At 35.7% G+C, this 20465-nt stretch overlaps 1 protein-coding gene across 6 annotated transcripts in view; it reads left to right on the forward strand.

Annotated features, from left to right (window-relative positions):
* Positions 1 to 20465, forward strand: part of ZNF461 (zinc finger protein 461) — a 51173-nt gene that overhangs the window by 19636 nt on the left and 11072 nt on the right. For 5 of the 6 annotated variants that reach the window (XM_036068028.2, XM_078063285.1, XM_036068030.2 and 2 more), the window contains 3 exons: positions 17 to 105; positions 10642 to 10768; positions 11614 to 11709. In XM_036068028.2, coding sequence (XP_035923921.2) covers positions 97 to 105; positions 10642 to 10768; positions 11614 to 11709 — 232 coding nt within the window. In that variant the 5' untranslated portion in view covers positions 17 to 96. Of the gene's footprint in view, positions 1 to 16; positions 106 to 10620; positions 10769 to 11613; positions 11710 to 20465 lie in introns of all 6 variants that reach the window. The other variant, XM_036068032.2, reaches the window with a different exon arrangement.

Raw genomic sequence — 20465 nt, forward strand, 5'->3', positions numbered from 1 at the left:
AACCCCTCTCATCCAGCAACATTTTCTTTGGACTGTGAGTTTCTTCTAAAGTGGAACTAAGAAGAGGACTAATACATTGAATTCTAAAAAAAAACCATGGCCCATGTAAGTTGATTTTTTTGTTCCTAATGTCCTTTTTTTTCTATAGTCCTATGAATATTTGCATTCTTTATCCTGATATTGTTGCCTGATTGAATATCATACAAGAACTTACTAGTGAGTAAGTGTTAGTTTCAAAACTTCAAGGTCTTCCTCCTCTCCTTTCTAACCAGTGTTCTTATAATCATTCAATAAATAATTTTTCATTTCTCATATGCTCAGACTTCTGCCAGGAGAAGGAGAGAACAGAAATAGTATTCTTCTGAAAAGGGAAATACTGATGTTTCTCTTGTCAGAACTTTGGTTTGATGAGGTGATTTAACAAATATTACTTCTAGGTAACTACAAGTAAATCAGTGGGGGAAAAAATCAGACACATACAAATCATCCCTTGTGAAACTTAACTTGTAGTGAGAGAGACAAAAAATAAATTTATATAATACCAGACTTAAGATTTAAGACCCACAGATATATATGCACGTATATATATAAACAAATGAACAAAACAATTACAAGATAAAACTAAGAGCAAAAAATAAATATATGTCCTATCAATAAATATATATGAATTTTAACTCAGAAAAAGGCTTTTAGATTGAGTCTCAAAGAAAAACTCAACTCTGTATTTAAGAGACTCTGAGACACGTGACTTAGAAAGTTTAATGAAAGGATGGATAAATTATAACAAACAAATGGAAACTAAAAACAGACAAAAATTCAGGACACATCATACCACTAAACATGGCAAAGAAGGACACTATATAATTCTAAGGTATACATTTCAAAATGAAGATAACATAGTTATAAATGCACATGTATCAAATATCACATTTCCGTGAGCAGATAGGAAAGCAGATAGAAGAAGAAAGCAGTAGAGGACACTAATTAATCCTTTCAGTCAAAATCAGGCCAAGTGGACAAATTTAGTAAGGATGAAACACTCTATCAAATCTACCTAATTGATATATATTCAGTTCTGTATCCTAGTAATAATAATTATACATTCTTTTCAAGTGTTCATAGATCAGTCAGGAAAAATAACAAAATATTAGGCTACAATTAAGTCCAAGTAAGTAGAAATGATAAACCATATCCTCTGAACACAATGAAATACAGCAAGGATTTAATAACAAAATCAGAAAACTAAAGTTACTCTTACCAACAATTTGTAAAATCTGTCTCAATAATTGCTCCTGGATCAAAGAAGAAATATAATCTAAAAGTAAAGACTTTCTGGTACTCTGTGATAGCACTATATTTTGGAACCCATGGGATTTTGTTAAAGTAAGACTCTAAGGGCAAAGTTACAGTTTTAATGCTTCTAACAAAAATAATGAAAATACGTAAGTTGAAAGGAAGTAGAAGGAAATATGGAAGGAATTTATAAAGATAAAAATTGTATGTGTTAGAAAACAGGAAAAACTTATCATTAATAAGATAAGACAAATCTCAAATTAGGAAAGAGAAAGTGCAATATAAAAATTTAAAAAGGGGAAAATCCACAGAAACAAAGGAATCAAAAGAACCTTGAAAAAATACTTTATTGGATTATTTGCAAATATATTTTATTTATCCACATATATACCATTTTTAATTGCTCTTGCTTCTTGAGATCTGAATTTCTGTTTGGTATCATTTCTTTTTAGCTTGAAGAACTTCCTTCAGCATTTCCCATGGTTTGTCTCTTTTGATGATAAATACTCTCAGCTTTCTTAACATAAAAATGTCTTTATTTCACCTTAATTTATAAAATAAGTCAGGAAATACATCCTCTTCTATTTTCTGGAAGAATTTATTGAATTGTAGTATTTCTTCCTTAATTGTCTGATAGGATTCAACAACCTAGGGATCTGTGGTAAGCACAATAATCACCCCCAGATATGTCTACTTGCTTATCCTGGAACCTGTGACTATGGTACCTTATGTGGCAAAAGGGAATTTGCAGATGTTATTAAATTAATGATTTTGAGATAGGGAGGTTATTTTTGATTATCTGAAGAATCAGGATCAGAGGGAGATGTGAGAATGTAATGTGTATACTCCTGTTAGAGAACTGCAGTGTTACTGGCTTTGAAGATGGAGGAAGGGGGCCATGACCCATGTAAGTGGCCTCTAGAAGCTAGTCAAGGCAAGGAAAAGGCAAGGAAATAGACTCTTTCCTAAAGCCACCAGAAAGGTACAGAGCCCTGCTGACACCTGCATTTAGTCTAGTGAAACCCTTGTTGGACTTCTAACATACAGAACTGTAAGATAATAAATTTGTTGTTTTAAGGTGCTATATTTGTTACAGCAGCAATAGAAAGTGAATATACCATCTGAATTTGGAGTTTTTTTCATGGGGAGACTTTAATTTCTTTAATTAATATAGGGCTTGGGGGGCTTTTTTTTTCTTTTCTTTTTTTAAAGATTTTATTTATTTGAGAGAGGGAGAGAGTGTGAGCACAAGTGGGGGAGGAGCAGAGGGAGAAGCAGACTCCCTGCTGAGCAGGGAACCCGATGCGGGGCTTGATCCCAGGACCCTGGGACCATGACCTGGGCTGGCCAAAAGCAGACGCTCAACCTACTGAGCCACCCAGGCACCCTGGTTTTATTTCTTCTTGAATCAGTTTAGTAATTTGTGTCTTTCAAGAAATTTATTTATTTCCATTTAGATGTCAAATTTATTAGCATAAAGTTGTTTATAATATTCCCTTATTATCCTTTTAATGCCTGTCAGATCTATAGTAATGCCCCGCCCTTAATTCCTGATGTTAATAATTTGTCTTTTTTTCTTGATCAGTATACTAGCAATTTATCAGTTTTATTGATCTTTTCAAAGACTAGCTTTTAGTCTTTGATTGCTACTTTTGATTACTGATTTTATTCTTTCCTTTTTTCTGCATAATGTTCTCTTCCTTTTGAGTTCAAAATTCCCTTTTTTCTTTTACCCATGGGCTACTTAGAAGAGTGTTCTTTAACTTACAAATTTTGGGGGACTTTTTCAGATCTTTCTGAGAATTCATTTTTAATTTATTTAGTTCATAATTTAATTCTGTTGTGGTCAGAGAACATACTCTGTAACATCAGTCCTTTTAAATTTATTGGGACTTGTTTTATGGCCCAAAATGTGGACTATCTTGGTTAATTCTCAATGTGCATTTGAAAAAAAAAAAAGCAGTGTTATACTATTGTTGGATAGAGTGTTTATCCCCTAGGTCAAGTGTTTTGTGATAGTACTCAACTCTTCTCTATCTTTTCTGATTTTTTTTGTCACTTGGTCTATCAGTTACTAAAAGAGGACTTTTGAAACCTACAAATACAGCTGTTGATTTGTCTGTTACAATTCTGTCAGTTTTGCTTTATGTTTTGAAATTCTGTTAGTAGGTGCATGCGTATTTAGGATTACTATGTCCTTTTTTTTTTTTAAGTTTATTTATTTATTTTTAAGTGATCTCTACACCCAGTGTGGGGCTTGAACTCACAACCCTGAGATCAAGAGTTGCATGCTCTTCTGACTGAGCCAGCCAGGTGGCCCAAGATTCCTATATCCTCTTGATGAATTGACGCCTTTATTATGAAATGTTCCTTTGGTAATATTCTTTTTCCTGCGTTCTATGTATTAATATAACTGCTTCAGCTTTCTTTTATTGTTATTTCATGGCATATCTTTCTCTAGCCTTTTATTTTAACTTAAGTGTATCTCATATAACAGCATATAGTTTGGTCTTACTTTTTTATCCAGTCTGATAATCACCGCCTTTGAGTATCTAGACAAGGGGCTAGCAATCTGTGGTATGCTGACCAAATCCAGCCCACAGCCTCAAGCTAAGAATGATTTTGCGTTTCTGAAGGGTTATAAATAAAGAAGAATATGTGATAGGGACCATATGTGACTCATAGAGCCTAAAATATTTACTATCTGAACCTTTTCAGAAAAAGTTTCCTGACTTCCCACGGACTGTTTAAAGTGAATGTAATTATTAGGTTTTAATCTATTATCTTGTCATCTAGTCTTACTTTTTTCCCCTATTTTCCTGCCTTCTCTTGGACAAGTTTTATATTTGCTTAGTATTCCATGTATCTTCACTACTTTTTAGAATTCCATTTATCTCCACTATAGGATTATTAGCTATACTATATTTTTACTGTTTTATTGTTTTAGGGGTTGTTCTAAGGTTTCCAGTATGCTTTTAAAAAGAGCTTATTACAGTCTTATAGTAATTATACAACTTCACAAATAATGCAGAAATCTTACAACTAGATACTTACATTTTCCCTTCACATCTTTTTATTCTCTTGTTCTCATATATTTTATTTCTAAATGCATTAAAGCCACAAAGCTTTCTCTTCTTTAGATGGTCAATTATATTTTAAAGAAATTATGAAATGAAAATGGTATCTTTTCTATTTACCCCCAAATTTATTATTTATAGTACTCTTCATTCCTCTATGGATAGAAGTTTTTACCTAGTATCAAATTTTTGTCTCCCTGAAGAACTTGCTTTAACATTTTTTGTAGCACAGGTCTTTTGGTGAAGAATCCTCTCAGGTTTTGTTTCTTTCAAAAAACAATCCAAATAAAACCAAACCCACCAAAGCTTTATTTCCCTATCATTCTGAAAGATTTCAGTTGGATATAGAATTATAGGTTGACAGCTTTCTTTCAGCATTTTAAAGATACTGTTTTGTCACCTTGCCTCCATTGTTGTTAATGGGAATTAATCTTTGATTCCTATTGTTGTTCCCCTATGCATAACGTGTCTTTTGTAGGAAAAGGAGTCTGGTTGCTTTTAAGATTTTTTTTTCCTTATCCTTGGTGTTCAGTAGGTTGATTATAAGTATGATCATAGGTATAGTATTCTTTGTTTGTTTTTTAAGTTTTATTTATTTAAGTAATCTCTACACCTAATGTGGAGTTTGAACTCACAACTCTGAGATCAAGAATCCCACATTTTTCCAACTGAGCCAGCCAGGCGCCCCTAGCATTCTTTGTTTCATGTTACTTGGGATTCATTGAGCTTCTTGAATCTATGGGTTGCTTTTTTAAAAATGAAATTTGGAAAATATTTTGCCCATTGGTTCTAAGGATTTTTTTTGCCTTGTTTTTCTCTTTTGAATCTCCAGTTACATGTATGTTGGACTGCTGGTGTCTCATAGATCATTATGGCTCTTTTTTTTTTTTCCCCCCCAGTCTTTTTTCAGTCTGGATCCTCAGTGGGTGATTCCTATTGAATTGTCCTGAAGTTTACTGATCTTTTCTTCTATTGTGTTTAATCTGCTGCAGATTCTTCCAGTGAATTTTTTATTTCTTGATTTTAGGATTTGCCTGTGGTTCTTTTTTAAAGTACCTAAATTTTTCAGATCTTTGTTTGCTAATCTGAACATCTGAATTATTTACTGGTGTTTCTATTAAGTGATTTTTCTCTTGAGTATGGGTCATATTTTCTTCTTTTTTTTTTTTTTTTGCATTTCTAGTAATCTTTTACTAGTAATCATTTCTAATAATTTTTTATTGTATACTCAACATTGTATATTATATATTGTTGACTCTGACTCTGGATCTTGTTAATCCCCTCTTAGAAGAGGTTAGCTCTACCAGATAATTCATATAATTATACATAATATAAAGCATGGTATTTAAAACATCATGGTACTGGTGTATAAATAGATCAAGGGAACAGAATAGAAAAATTTAGAAATACACCTGCATATGGTAATTGAATATCAATAAAAGTGGTATCTCAAAACAGCAAGCTAAAGATAGACTTTTTTATTGAGATATAATTGGCATGTAACATTGTGTTAGTTTTGGGTGCACAACATTGGGTGGTTTGGTATATGTATATGTTATAAAATGATCACCACAGTAAATCTAGTTAATATCCATTACTACACATAGTTACAAGTTTTTTTCTTGTGATGAAAACTTTTCAGATCTAGTCTTTTAGCAACTTTCAGATATACAATATTAATAGCTATAGTCACCATGCTGTTCATAGTATCTTCAGGGCTTATAAATTTTATAATTAGAAGTTTATACCTTTTGACCAGCTTCATCCATTTCACCCCCCCATCTCTGACAACCACCAGTCTGTTCTCTGCATCTATGAGTTTGATTTTTGTTTTCTGTTTTTAGATTTCACATATAAGTGGCATTTGTTTTTCTCTGTCTGACTTATTTCACCTATTATAATGCCATCAGGGTCCATCCAAGTTGTTGGAAACGGTAGGATTTCCTTTTTTTTTTTTTTTTTTTAAGATTTTATTTTTATTTATTAGAGAGCACAAGCAAGGGGCGGGGCAGAAGGAGAGGGAGAAGCGGACTCCCTGCTGAGTGGAGGGCTTGATCCCAGGATCCTGAGATCATGACCTGAGCTGAAGTCAGATGCTTAACTAACTGAGCCACCCAAGCGCCACCCCCCCTTTTTTAAAGTAGGTTCTACACCAAGTGTGGAGCCCAACACCGGGCTTGAACTTAGGACCCTGAGATCAAGACCTGAGCTGGGATCAAGAGTTGGACACTTAACCGACTGAGCCACCCAGGTGCCCCTCCTTTTTTTTTTTTTTTTTAATGGCTGAATAATATTCTTGTGTATGTGTGTGTGTGTATCACATTTTCTGTATCTATTCATCCATTGGAGGACACTGGGATTTTTTTTCTACATGTTGCCTATTATAAATGATGCTGCAGTGGACATGGAGGTCCCAATAGCTTTCCAAGTAGATATTTTCATTTCTTTTGGGTAAATACCCAGAAATGGAATTGCTGGATCATATGATAATTCTATTTTTAATTTTTTTGAGGAATCTTCATATTGTTTTCTATAGTAGGTTCACCAATTAACATTTCTCACCAATAGTACACAAGGGTTCCCCTTTCTCCACATCCTTGCCAGCACTTGCTATGTCTTGTCTTTTTGATAATAGCCATTCTGAGTGTGAGGCACTATCTCATTATGGTTTTGATTTGCATTTCCCTGATGATCAGTGATTTTGAACATGTTTTCATGTACCTGTTGGCCATTTTTATGTCTTTTTTGGAGAAATGTCTACTCAGATCCTCTGCCCATTTTTAATTCAGATTATTTGGGGTTTTTTGCTATTGAGTTTTATGAGTTCTTTATGTTTTGATTATTAAACCCTTATCAGATACATGATTTACAAAATTTTTCTCCATGTAGGTTGCCTTTTCATTTTGTTGATGATTTCCTTTGCTGTGCAGAAGATTTTTAGTTTGATGTAGTCCCATTTGTTTATTTTTGCTTTTGTTGCCTTTGCTGTTTTGGTATCAAATCCAAAAAGTCATTGCCAAGTACCTTTACCACCTATGATTTCCTCTAGAAGTTTTATACTTTCAGGTTTTATATTCAAGTCTTTAATCCATTTTGAGTTGATTTTTATGTATGGTATAAGATAGTGATACAGTCTACTTCTTTTTCATGTGGCTGTCCACTGTTCCCAACATCATTTATTGAAGAGACTGTCCTTTCCCCATTGTGTATTCTTGGCTCCTTTGTCATAAATTAATTGACCATATATGTGTGGGTTTCCTATTCTGTTTCACTGATCTTTGTGTCTGTTTTTATGCCAATACCATACTGTTTTGATTACTATAGCTTTGTAATGTGGTTTGAAACAAGAACATGTGATGTCTCCAGTTTTGTTCCTTTTTCTCAAGATTGCTTTGGTATTTGAGGTCTTTGATGGTTTCATAGAAATTTTAGGATTATTTGTTGTATTTCTGTGAAAAATTCCATTGGGAATCGAAGGATTACATTGAATCTGTAGATTGCTTTCAGTAGTATGGACATTTTACCAATGTTAATTCTTCCATACCTTAAGCATGGGATATCTTTTCATTTACTTCTGTCTTTCTTTCATCAGCATCTTACAGTTTTCAGTATACAATTCTTTTACCTTCTTGGTTAAAGATAGACTAGGTAGCCATTTTGGAAAATAAAGCCCAATCTGTATTTCATCTACCATATAGAATAAACTCCAATTAAATTGAATGATTTAATTTTTAAAAATGCAATCATAATATTACTAGACTAAAACATGAGAGTATTCCTTCATAACTTTGATGTTTGGAAGGACTTTCTAACTAGGATTCAAAATTTTAGGAACTAAAAGAGAAAGTATTAACAAATTTGATTACATAAAAATAAAAAACTTCTACATGGCAAGAAATACTGGTAAGAAAAGTCAGAAGAGAAATGACAAAATGGGGAAAGTATTTACAATTCATATACAGGCACTGAACTTATCATCTAATTTGTAAAGACTAAGAAATTTAAAAAAGAGACCAATGGCCCAGTAGGAAAAGAGTCAAAGGACATGAACAGAAATTTCACAGAAAAAGAAATATAAAAGACCCCCAAAAAGAAAAATACTCAACTCATAATTCAAGAAATACCATTTAAAATTCTACTGACATATAATTTTTTTAATCATATTAAATTGATAAAAACAAAATGTTTTGACAAAATACTTTGCTGCCTTGGCTGTGAGGAAATGGGTACTCTCATATATTGCTGGTGTCTGACAAAATGGTCCAGCTGCTATAGTGGGAAACTTGACAGCATCTACCAGAATTACAAATGCATTTTCCATTTGACCTAGCAATCTGATTTCTGAGACTTTCTGGTACAGATATACCTGTATGTATACAAAATGACATATTTACAGGAATATTCATTGCACTATTGTTTGTTAGAGCAGAAGATTGGAAACAACCAAGTATCCATCTAGAGATGTCTCGTTAAATAAACTATGATAAATACAAAAAATGGACTATATGTACCTATAGAAAAATAAGGAAACCATTAACTTTAGAATTTAAAAATCAAGTACAGAACAGTGTATATATTATAGTATGTTACCTTCTGTGTAAAAGTGTAGAAAATAATGTATATATATTTGTATTTGCTTAAAAACATTGCAAAGATATCAAAGAAACTTACGAAATTGCTCATCTGTAAGGGGTTAGGAGGTGGGAGACAAAATGGAAAGGACAAGGTGGGCGTAAGACATCTGAATGTTTATTTAAGAAAGGGAAACAAAATATAAAAATAAAAACTCGTCATTAAGGTTGGTGGTTTTCTCTAATCATATTCAGTTACATAGATACAGTGATAGAGTAGGAAGAGAGATTTATCTAGGATTCAGGCTTTGCTTATTAGCAAATATGAAAAGGAAGTTCGCATCAGGCTCATTATGAAGTTGGATGATTAGCTGAATATAGACTTTAAGTTGGGTAAGAAGGGAAGAAGAGGTATGAGTGTGGTGAGTGACAATGTAAAGGTGTCCAGAGAGAAAGACAGCTGATATTTTGGAGATGTTGAAGTTACTATTAATGATGATGTCTAGGATAGTGATACAAAGAGTGAACTAGAGTGGAAGACAAGCTCATTGGAGAGGAGGTGAGGGAATTGGGAGGCCAGGATGATAGATGGAATACTTATATAGATATTTGAAATCACTGAGAATTAAGATAGGAGTAGTATTGGAGATGGTGGCACTGAGCCAGGAGCTAAAATTCCTGAGGGGGAAAAATCTGCATGTTAGCACATCACTGCAATAGGTAGAAATAATGCATGTATAGTCTGATGAAATGATGACATTAGATTTTAGAGAAGGAGGGACAGTTGCTGGCACCAGCAATGAGGAGAAGAGAGGACAGAGTGAGATTGAGGAAAGAGTAAGATTGTAGGAGAAAAACCAGCCACCCAGTTGAGATGTCCTCACAGGAAATGGTGTTGTCAGGGGAAAATGGTTAATTGAATCACACATGGGAAATCTTTGAACTTTTCCACAATTTTGACTTTTCCAAATAGACATTATGGGAATTGGTGTAGGGTGTTCTCACTGGGTGGAGAGACATTTTTATAATCCAGCTTCAGAAGTCACATAGTTATTTCTGCATACTTTATAAGTTGAGTAAGTCACAACTGTTTTCCCAGGATCAGGTTCAAGGGCAGAGGACATAGACCTTATACCAGTGGTGTGGGGGTATGTCAAGGTTACACTGAAGAAGAGCATATGGGATGGGAGTTGTTGTTCTATCTATCCTTGGAAAATACAATCTGCACTGGATATTTACTAAAGAATTTGCATGAAAAGTAAAAATGGTTATGACATAATGGTCATAATGATGAAGAAAAATCTTCAAGTCCTTTTTCTCAAGTTGGAGGTTTTCATAAGACATTCTGGAAAGATTAAAAAAATTCCAACTATTTAACTTAGTTGGAAACCTCTACTTATTTTTTTAAATTTCTAGATGACTGATTTTCCATCCTATGCAAGAGGATGTGTCTGCAAAAATTGAATTTTTAAGAACATGGAAGCACTCTGCTTCATTTCCACTAAATTTCTTTTTGACCCATGTTACACGCTTCCACCTTTGCCTATATACTCACTATACACTATATATATATATATCCACACATATATATATGTATATATACTGTCCTTTTCCTGCATGCTTTCTTTTAGCACCTCTTCTTCCTTTTGAAAAATATTTCTTATAATTTCAAAAAATAGTACTGTTATTTGTCATTTTAGGGGATGGTGATGTTCAAAGATGTGGCTATAGATGTCTCTCAGGAGGAATGGGAATGCCTGAACCCTACACAGAGGAATTTGTACAAAGATGTGATGTTGGAGAACTATAGCAACTTGGTTTCACTGGGTAAAGTTATCTGCCTCTTATAATTTAGAATCTGTTTCTTGGAATTTCTGCTTTCTTTACCATGAATTTTAGAGCTACCTTTCAAATAACTAGATGAATTTTTTCTTTGCATAAAAATGTGCACACTTAGATGGGGGTGCGTCTTCATTTTCCCCATCCTTAACCCTTCCTCTGGTCCTTATAATCAATGTTCTTCCTTGATGATTAAAGAACAGAATTGGAATTCTGTACCATTAAAGCTTATGCTTAATTATTTAATTATTTAATGTTAATAAATTAATTGTTAATTAGTTAATGGTCAAAGAAACCACTTCATCTTTTGTTTCATTTGCACTGTGCTAAACCTGCAGGTGCACTAGAGTAGGTTAAAACTAAACACATGGGGCCTGGGTGTGAAGCTCTTTAGCTTTCCCAATTAATGTAGTGATGGACTGGATCAAGAAATATCACTTACTATTTAGTGCTCAAATGAACACTATTGCATTTCCTACAACAAATGTGTTCTCTTTTAAACAATTTGCATTTGGGAGTTACATTCTAAGAACTTTTCATTTAACATTGAAAAATATCTGAAATAAGCATACTCAAGAAGCTGTTTTTTCCACATAGCGAAGTAGAGATAGAAAGCTTATCTAATTTAAATAGCATTTTATCACCTATTTATTTGCTTTGTTTTTTTATTTTGAGTTTACCTGAATATGAGTGTTTAATTTATTCTTTTTTTCAACTGTAGACTTTATCAAATACCATTTTGTGCTATAGTTTATTTTTTTTTATCAATTCTGAACCATAGTATTTGGGTACTTTGATTTCCACTTCATCTCCATTTCTTTTCTTATAACCAGGACTTTCTATATCTAAGCCGGCTGTGATCTCTTCATTAGAGCAAGGGAAGGAGCCCTGGATGGTTGTGAGGGAAGTGACAGGACGACGGTGCCCAGGTGAGTGAGCAATGATCAGGAGGCAGGAAGCTATTTCAAGGAGTAGGCCCACTGGTCAGAATGTTGGGCTAGTAAGGTTATTTTAGACTAATTAGGGAAAACCTGATTTCAAAACTAATTATAACACTATGTAATCAGACTGTGGTACTGGCATAAAGACAGACATATAGATCAGTGGAATAGAATAAGGGCGCCTGAGTGACTTAGTAGCCTAAGTGTCTGACTCTTGATTTCAGCTCAGGTCATGATCTCAGGGTTGTGAGATCGAGCCCCACATTGGGCTCTGTGCTCAGCATGGCATCTGCTTGAGATTCTCTCTCTCTCCCCCTTCCCCCACTTGCACGCGCTCTCTAAATAAATAAATAAAATCTTTCAAAAATGGAATAGAATAAAAAGGCTGGAAATAAACCCTCACATATATGACCAAATGATTTTAGATAAAGGTGCCAAGACCATTCAATGGGGGAAAGGACTATCTTTAATGAATGGAGTAGGGAAAACTGATTATCCATAGCAAAAGAATAAAGTTGGATCCTTACCTTACGCCATATACAAAAATTAACTCAAAATGGATCAAAGAACTAAATCTAAGACCCCAAACTAGAAGAAAATATAGGGAAAAAGTTTCATGACATTGGATTTGGCAGTGATTTCTGGGATATGACACCAAGCAAGGTATAGGTAAACAAAGCAAAATAGACAAATGGGAGTACACCAAACTTAAAAATGTTTATTCATCAAAAGACAGTCAACAGTGTTTATTAATTTTTAAAAAAATTCCTACGAGTTGCTTTACGAGGTAACAGGAATACCTTTTTTTAAATGTTACAGTAGTGGATCAAGAACATATGTTCTAATGGTATAGTAGGAAAAATTAAGGTTGATTAGAAATTGGGAAAGTTAAAGAAAATTACATTGAGGAAGTAGAGATTGCAGAGGGTTGGGCGCCTAGGTGGCTCAGTCAGTTACATGTCTGCCTTTGGCACAGGTCATGATCCCAGGGTCCTGGGATCGAGTCCCTCATCGGGCTCCCAGCTCAGCAGGGAGTCTGCTTATCCCTCTCCCTTTGCCCTTCACTTGTGCTCTCTCTCTCTGAAGTAAATAAATAAAATACTAAAAAAAAAAAGGAGAGAGATAGTAGAGGGTTGATTGGGAAGGAAGGAGGTCATGTAGGAAAGTATAGGGTCCTGGAGGCCAAGAGCAGGGCCATACTACAGATGAGTGGTCTTTGATGATATCTGTGAATCAGCATTAGTACTGCAGAACTGTGAGAGAGTATAATTTCTGTTGTTTTAAGCCACCCAGTTTGTGGTTCTTTGTTACAGCAGTCCTAAGAAACTAATATGGAAGGAATCATGGAAAAATGATATATACTCTAAGTGTTTTGTTTTCATTTAAAGATGTCATTCTTCTATCAGGTTTTGATGCCTGACCACGCCTTTCTTTTCGCAAAGGTGTAGTGGTTTCTTTTTTAAAACTTTTAATTTTGAGGAGCGCCTGGGTGACTGAGTCGGTTAAGCATCTGCCTTCAGCTCAGGTCATGATCTCAGGGTCCTGAGATCGAGCCCTGCATTGAGCTCTCTGCTCAGCGGGGAGTCTGCTTCTCCCTCTCACTCTCCCTCTGTGCTCTCTCTCTCTTTCTCTCAAATAAATAAGTAAAATCTTAAAAAAAAAAAAAAACTTTGAATTTTGAAATAATTATAGATTCACAGGAGGTTACAAAGAAATGTACAAGGAGGGCGCCTGGGTGGCTCAGTCGTTAAGCGTCTGCCTTCGGCTCAGGTCATGATCCCAGGGTCCTGGGATCGAGTCCCACATTGGGCTCCCTGCTCGGCAGGAAGCCTGCTTCTCCCTCTCCCACTCCCCCTGCTTGTGTTCCTGCTCTAGCTATCTCTCTCTCTGTCAAATAAATAAATAAAATCTTTAAAAAAAAAAAAGAAATGTACAAGGAAGTCCCATGTGCACTTCCTCCAGCCTCCCCAGATGTTAACATCTGGCACAACAGTACAATATCATACTGAAAAATTGACATGGGTACAATCCATAGAACTTTTTCAGACTTCTGTGTGTATAGTTCTATGCAGGTTTATCACATAGTCTTGTATCATACCACAGTAGTCAAAATAGTAGTACTATCACCTTAAGGCTCCCTCCTCTTTGTTATTGCTATACCCATCCCATTCTCCCTTATTCCTAACCCTTGGTAACCACTAATCTCTTCTACATCTATTTAATTATGTTATTTCATGAATGTTATATAAATGGAATCCTACGGTATGTCCTTTTGAAGTTGGCTCTTCTATCTCATGTATATAGTACCTGAATGTAAGAATATATATATTATATGAATTACAACTATATATATACACATAAACATATATATATATATATATGTTCCTTATATTCATGTGAAAGTGTGTACATGAAAATAAATCTGGTGGACGCCTGGGTGGCTCAGTCGGTGAAGCATCTGCCTTCGGCTCAGGTGATGATCCTGGGGTCCTAGGTTCGAGCCTCGCGTCAGGCTCCCTGCTCTGCAGGGAGCCTGCTTCTCCCTCTCCCTCTGCCTGCCGCTCTGTCTGCTTGTGCTCTCTCTCTCTCTGTGTCAAATAAATAATAATAATAATAAAGAAAAGAAGTCTGGGATAAAGCTCAAACATGTAATGAAAGGAACTGCCAAACTATTTTTCACAATGGTTTTACTATTTTATATTCCTACCAGCAATACGGGAGTGATCCAGTTTCACTGAATCCTAGCCAGCATTTGGTATTATCTGTTTTTCATGTTAGCCATTTTGATATGTGGGTAGTGATATCTCAATGTGGTTTTAATTCGAATTTCCTTAATAGAAAATTTTGTTGAATATCTTCTCATGTGTTTATTTGCTATCTGTGTATCCTCTTCAGTGACATGTGTGTTCATGTCTTTGCCCATTTTCTAATTTGATTATTTGGTGTTTTAATGTTGAATTTTCAAAGTTCTATATGTATTCTAGATAGGCCTTTGTGGATTTGTGAGTTAAACAAATATTTTCTTCAAGTCTGTAATTTTTCTTTTCAACCTTTTACCAAGGTTTTTTGCAGAGCAAAAGTTTATAATTTACATAGAATCTAATTTGTCCATTTTTAATCTTATGAATTGTGAGGGTTTTTTTTTTTTATTTGATGTCAAGCCCAAACACTTCACTTAGTCATACATCTCAAAGATTTTCTCCTGTGTTTTTCTATAAGTTTTATAGTTTTACATTTTTCATTTAAGTGTATGGACCATCTTGAGTTCATTTTTACAGATGTGAGACTTTAGGTCAAGGTTAATTTTTTTTCCCCCATGGATGTCCAGTTGCTCCATCACCATTTATTTAAAAAGTTATCCATTGAATTGCATTTTCATCCTTGTCAGAAATCAGTTGGACACATTTGTGTGGCTCCATTTTTGAGTTCTCTGTTTTGTACTATTGATCTTTGTGACCCTCTGCCAGTACCATACTTTAATTACTGTAAGCCTTAATACTGGAAAGAGTGATTCTTCCCACTTTGTTATTTTTCAAAATTCTTTGACTATCCTTAGTGCTCTTTTCTATGCATATAAATTTTATTTATTTTTATTTTTTAAAGATTTTATTTATCTGAGAGAGAGAGAGAGTGAGCACGAGTGGGAGGAGGGGCAGAGGGAGGGGGAGAAGCAGACTCCCTGCTGAGCAGGGAGCCTGAAGAGGGGGCTCGATTCCAGGACTCTGAGATCATGACCTGAGCCGAAGACAGATGCTTAACCAACTGAGCCACCCAGGCACCCCTATGCATGTAAATTTTGAAATAAGGTTGTCTGTGTCTACAAAAAAAACTTGCTGATACTTTCATAGGAATTATGTTAAACCTGTAGATGAAGTTAGAGAATTAACATCTTTACTCTGTTGAGTCTTCCAATCCATGAACACAGTATGTTTCTTCAAGTATTTTTTCTTTGATTTATTAGCATTTTATAATTTTTATCATATAGATCCTGTACATGTTTTGTTAATTTTTTACCTAAGTATTTTTTTTTTTCAGGAGCATTTATAAATTGCCTTTTTATTTTGGTTGTTGCTTATTGTCAATGTATAGAAATTAAATTGATTTTGTATGTTGATCTTGTATTCTGTGACCTTATTCAACTCAATTATTTCCTTGTAGATTCATTATTGTAGACAGTCATATCATTTGCAAATAGTTTTATTTCCTTTTTTTCCCAAACTGTGCCCTTTATTTTCTTGCCTTATTGGAATAGCTAGAACTTCCAGGGCTGTATTAAATAAGGGTGGTAATGGGGCTCCGGGGTGGCTCAGTCGTTAAACATCTGCCTTTGGCTCAGGTCATGATCCCAGGGTCATGAGATTGAGCCCCACATCGGGCTCCCTGCTCGTCGGGAAGCCTGCTTCTCCCTCTCCCACTTCCCCTGCTTGTATTCCCTCTCTCACTGTCTCTCTCTCTCTCTGGCAAATAAATAAATAAAATCTAAAAAAAAAAAAAAATTAAAAAAAATAAATAAGGGTGGTAAGAGTAGACATCCTTTTTTAACAATTTTAGAGGGAAAACATTCAGGATTTGGTCTTTTACCATAAAGTATATTAGCTCTAGGTTTTTTGTAGATGCTCTTTATGAGTTTGAAGAAGTTCCCTTCTCTTCCTGATGCCCTGAGAGCTTTTTTTTTTTTTAATTTGGTTAATTAACATAGAATGTATTATTTGTTTCAGGGGTACAGGTCTGTGATTCATTAGTCTTACAAAATACCCAGTGCTCATTAAAACACATACCATCCCCAATGTCCATCACTCAGTTACCCCATCGCTCCACCCCCATCCCCTCCAGCAACCCTCAGTTTGTTTTCTATGATTAAGCGTCTCTTATGGTTTGTCTCCCTCACCCTAAGAGTTTTTTTAAATCATAAATGGTTATTAATATGATCATGGGATTTTTTTCTTCCTTAGTTGTTGATATGATGGATTACATTGATTTTTAAATATTGAATCAGCCTTTCATACCTGGAATAAATCCCACTTAGTCATTGTATATCATTCTTTTTATTCATTAATGAGTTTGACTGGTAAAATTTAATTGAGGATTTTTTTCATCTGAGTTCATAGGGGATGTTGGTTTGCAGTTATTTTGTGTGTGCTGCCTTTGCCTGGTTTTGGTATCAGAGTAATAATGGCCTCATAAAGTACTTGGGAAGTGTTCTCTTCTGTTTTCTGGAAGAAACTGTGTGCAAGATTCTGGGAATGTTTGGTAAAATTCTTCAGTGAAACCATGCGGACTTGGAGATTTCTTTTTTGGGATCTTCTAAATGCAAGACTTGATCCCAGAACCCCAAGATCATGACCTGAGCCGAAGGCAGATGCTTAACTGACTGGGCCACCCAGGCACCCCAGCCATTTTGTTGTTTTCTTCTGTTTCTTGTTCTTCTGTTTCTTTTTTCTTGCCTACCTGTGAGTTACTCAAACATTTCTAGAGTACCATTTTGATTTATGCTTTTTGATATGTTGCTTTATTTTTATTTTATTGTTTTCTCTAAGTATTAGCATATATGTACATACCTATCACAGCCTGCTGGTTTTGATGTTTTACCACTTCAAGTGAAGTGTAGAAACCTTACATCCATTTAGGTCCCTTTATCCTCCCCACTTTTTTGGTATAATTGTTTTAACTATTTCTTCTACAACATTAATCACCACAAGAGATAGTGTTAAAATTTTTGCTTTACCATAAAATAGGACTAAAGGAACTCATGGGGTAAAGAATAGCCTGGTATGTTTTTTTCTCCTTTTGCTCATTCTATTATTCTTTTCTTTGTGAATGTCTAAGCCTTCTTCTGTTATCATTTTCTTTGTTTTGGGAGAGCTTCCTTTAGCCACTCTTTAAGGGCATGTCTGCAAAAACAAATTCTCTTAGTTTTCCTTCGTCTGAGAATGCCTGTATTTCTTCTTCATTCCTTAAGAATAGTTTCATTGGAGGGGCGGCTGGGTGGAACAGTCAGTTGAGTGTCTGACTCTTGGTTTCGGTTCAGGTTGTGATCTTAGGATTGTGAGATTGAGCCCCACATTGGGCTCTGCGCTCAGCTCGGAGTCTGCTTGAGTTTCTCTCTCTCCCTCTTCCTCTCCCCCTCACGTACTCTCTCTTTCTCTAAAATAAATAAATAAATCTTTAAAAAACAAGTATAGTTTCAATGGGTATAGAATTTGAGGTTCACAGTTCTTTTCTTTTAGTACTTGAAAATTATTGTGCTGTTTCTTTTTGGTCTCCATAGTTTCAAATGAGAAATCTAGTCTTTTGAATTGGTATTTCTTTATCATCAATATATAATATGCATTTCTATTTTAAAGACTTTTTTCTTTGTCTAGTTTTTAGAAATGGATGTCTTGGTTTTGAGTTCTTTGGATTTTTCTTAATAGGTATTTGCTGAGTTTCTTGAATCTGTGGATTTGTGTTGTATGAAATTTGGGAAGTTCAACTGTTATATCTTTAAATATTTTTTCAGTCCCACAGTCTTTTTCCTGTCCTCTGGGACTTGGATGATATGAATCCAATCCTTTTGTTATTGTCCCACAGGGAATGAGGCTGTATTTTTTTCTTTAAGTCTGTTTATCTTTGTTTTTCAGATGAAGTAAATTCTGTCTTTAAGTTCACTGATTTCTAGCTTCTGTTAGTCTACTCTAGAGACCAGTAGTGTGTCTTTTTTAACAGTTATTATATTTTTCATTGCATTTACTTCTTTTTTGTAAGTACTTTTTTTTCAGAAATATTCTGTTTTTTTCATTTGTTTAAAGAGAGTTTGTAATTGATTGTCAATGTGTTTTTATGAAGACCACTTTAAAATCCTTGTCAGGGGACACCTGAGTGGCTCAGTCAGTTAAGCGTCTGCCTTCGGCTCAGGTCATGATCTCAGGGTCCTGGGATCAAGCCCTACGTCACTGGGCTCTCTGCCCAGCGGGGAGTCTGCCTCTCCTCCCATTGGTGCTGTCTCTCTCGTGCTCACTCTCCCTCTCACTCTCAAATAAATAAATAAAATCTAAAATAATAATAATAATAATAATAATAGGGGCGCCTGGGTGGCTCAGTCGGTTAGGCGGCTGCCTTTGGCTCAGGTCTTGATCCCGGGGTCCTGGGATCGAGCCCCGCATCGGGCTCCCTGCTTGGCGGAGAGCCTGCTTCTCCCTCTACCTCTGTCTGCCGCTCTGCCTACTTGTGCTCTCTCTCTATCTCTGTTAAATAAATAAATAAATCTTTAAAAAAAAAAAATAATAATAATAAATAAAATAAAATTCTTGTCAGGTAGTTCCAGCATCTAATTAATCTTGGTATTGGTCTCAGTTGATTGTCTTTTCTCCTTCAGATTTTGGTTTCCCTGGCTTTTGGTATGACAGGTGATTTGTTGTATCGTAGACATTTTTGTTTTTATGTTAAGAGAGTCTTGATTCTGTTTAAGTCTATTTCAATCTATTTTATCAGGGAGTCATGCTGTTAGGTTTAGTGTATAGATCTGTCCTACTTTTGTAAGCTTTAGTTCTAATGGCAGCTTAGTTTTCAGAGCCCTTTCAGTGCTATTCTGATATGCTTTATATCTTTGGTACTGCTGGGAATCCTGTTCAGTGCCTGCTGGTGTTGTCTGCAAGGACAGAAACTTCTGTGAATCCCTGGTGTAGCTAGGCCACCTTCTGTGGGTTGGGGGAGGCAGAAGCCATTGAGATACACTTAGCTTCAGTGAGATACAGAAGGCACTGGGCATGGATTTCCTTATGCCACTGGGCAGAGGACAGGGAGATGCAAGACTCTGCTAATGGTACCTTTCTGGGTGAATTGATCTGTTGGCTTTTACATCAAGAGACTTCCTCTTGCTGTGGCTACTGATACATCAATCACAGAATTCTTCCTGCTACTGCAGCTGGCTGATGAAACTGTTGCTAGGGTCTAGGTTGTGGAGCAGGTGCTAGGGATTCCACTAAGTCTTTTGGGCTTCCTTCCTCCTAGTCTTTTGGCTGGAGAGTGGATTTTTCTTGGTGTGTGTGTGCATCTGCTAATGGTTCCAGGTTGCAGGCCTGCTGTCCAGTGCCCATTATGGGGATATATAAGAAATAAAAAGAAAACCCAGGGACAAACTTCCTGGGAAGATGGTGGAGTAAGAGGATCCTGAGCTTATCTCATCCCATAGCTACACCTCGATAACACCCACATCAGTTTGAATAACCCAGAAAATGATCCGATGACTGCCAGAACAGACTGTCCACAGCTAAGTATAGAGAAACCACCACATTGAAAAAGGTAGGAAGGGCAGAGATGTGGGCAGGAACCAAACTGACCTGTAATAATGTCTGTGGGAGGGAAGGACACCACAGGCACTGACAAGGAAGAGGAGCAGAACCCATCCCAGGCATGGGGGACCCACACTGGGAAGATGAATCCCCATAACATTTGGCTTTGAAAGCCAGAGGTGTCTAACTTCACCAGTTTTTTAAATTAGTTGGGCTTAACACCTGGAACTTTAAAAATCAGCAGGCTCAGCTCTGAGAGAGCCAGGAGGGTGATAGAAAACTGAGTCCCTGCCCTTAAAGAGACAGCATAATAAACAGCCCTGCTGATATATAGCATAGAAACAGCAATTTGACAAACACCTGGGGGAAGATTTATTTGCTAATCTCAGAATATGTGCTGGTGGGTCAGGGATCTATGGGAGACTTCTCTGAGAACAAAAGAGCTGGCAGGCACCATTTCTTTCCCCTGCCCCC

Source organism: Halichoerus grypus, chromosome 15 (genome assembly GCF_964656455.1).
Source record: "Halichoerus grypus chromosome 15, mHalGry1.hap1.1, whole genome shotgun sequence".
Lineage (NCBI taxonomy): Eukaryota > Metazoa > Chordata > Mammalia > Carnivora > Phocidae > Halichoerus > Halichoerus grypus.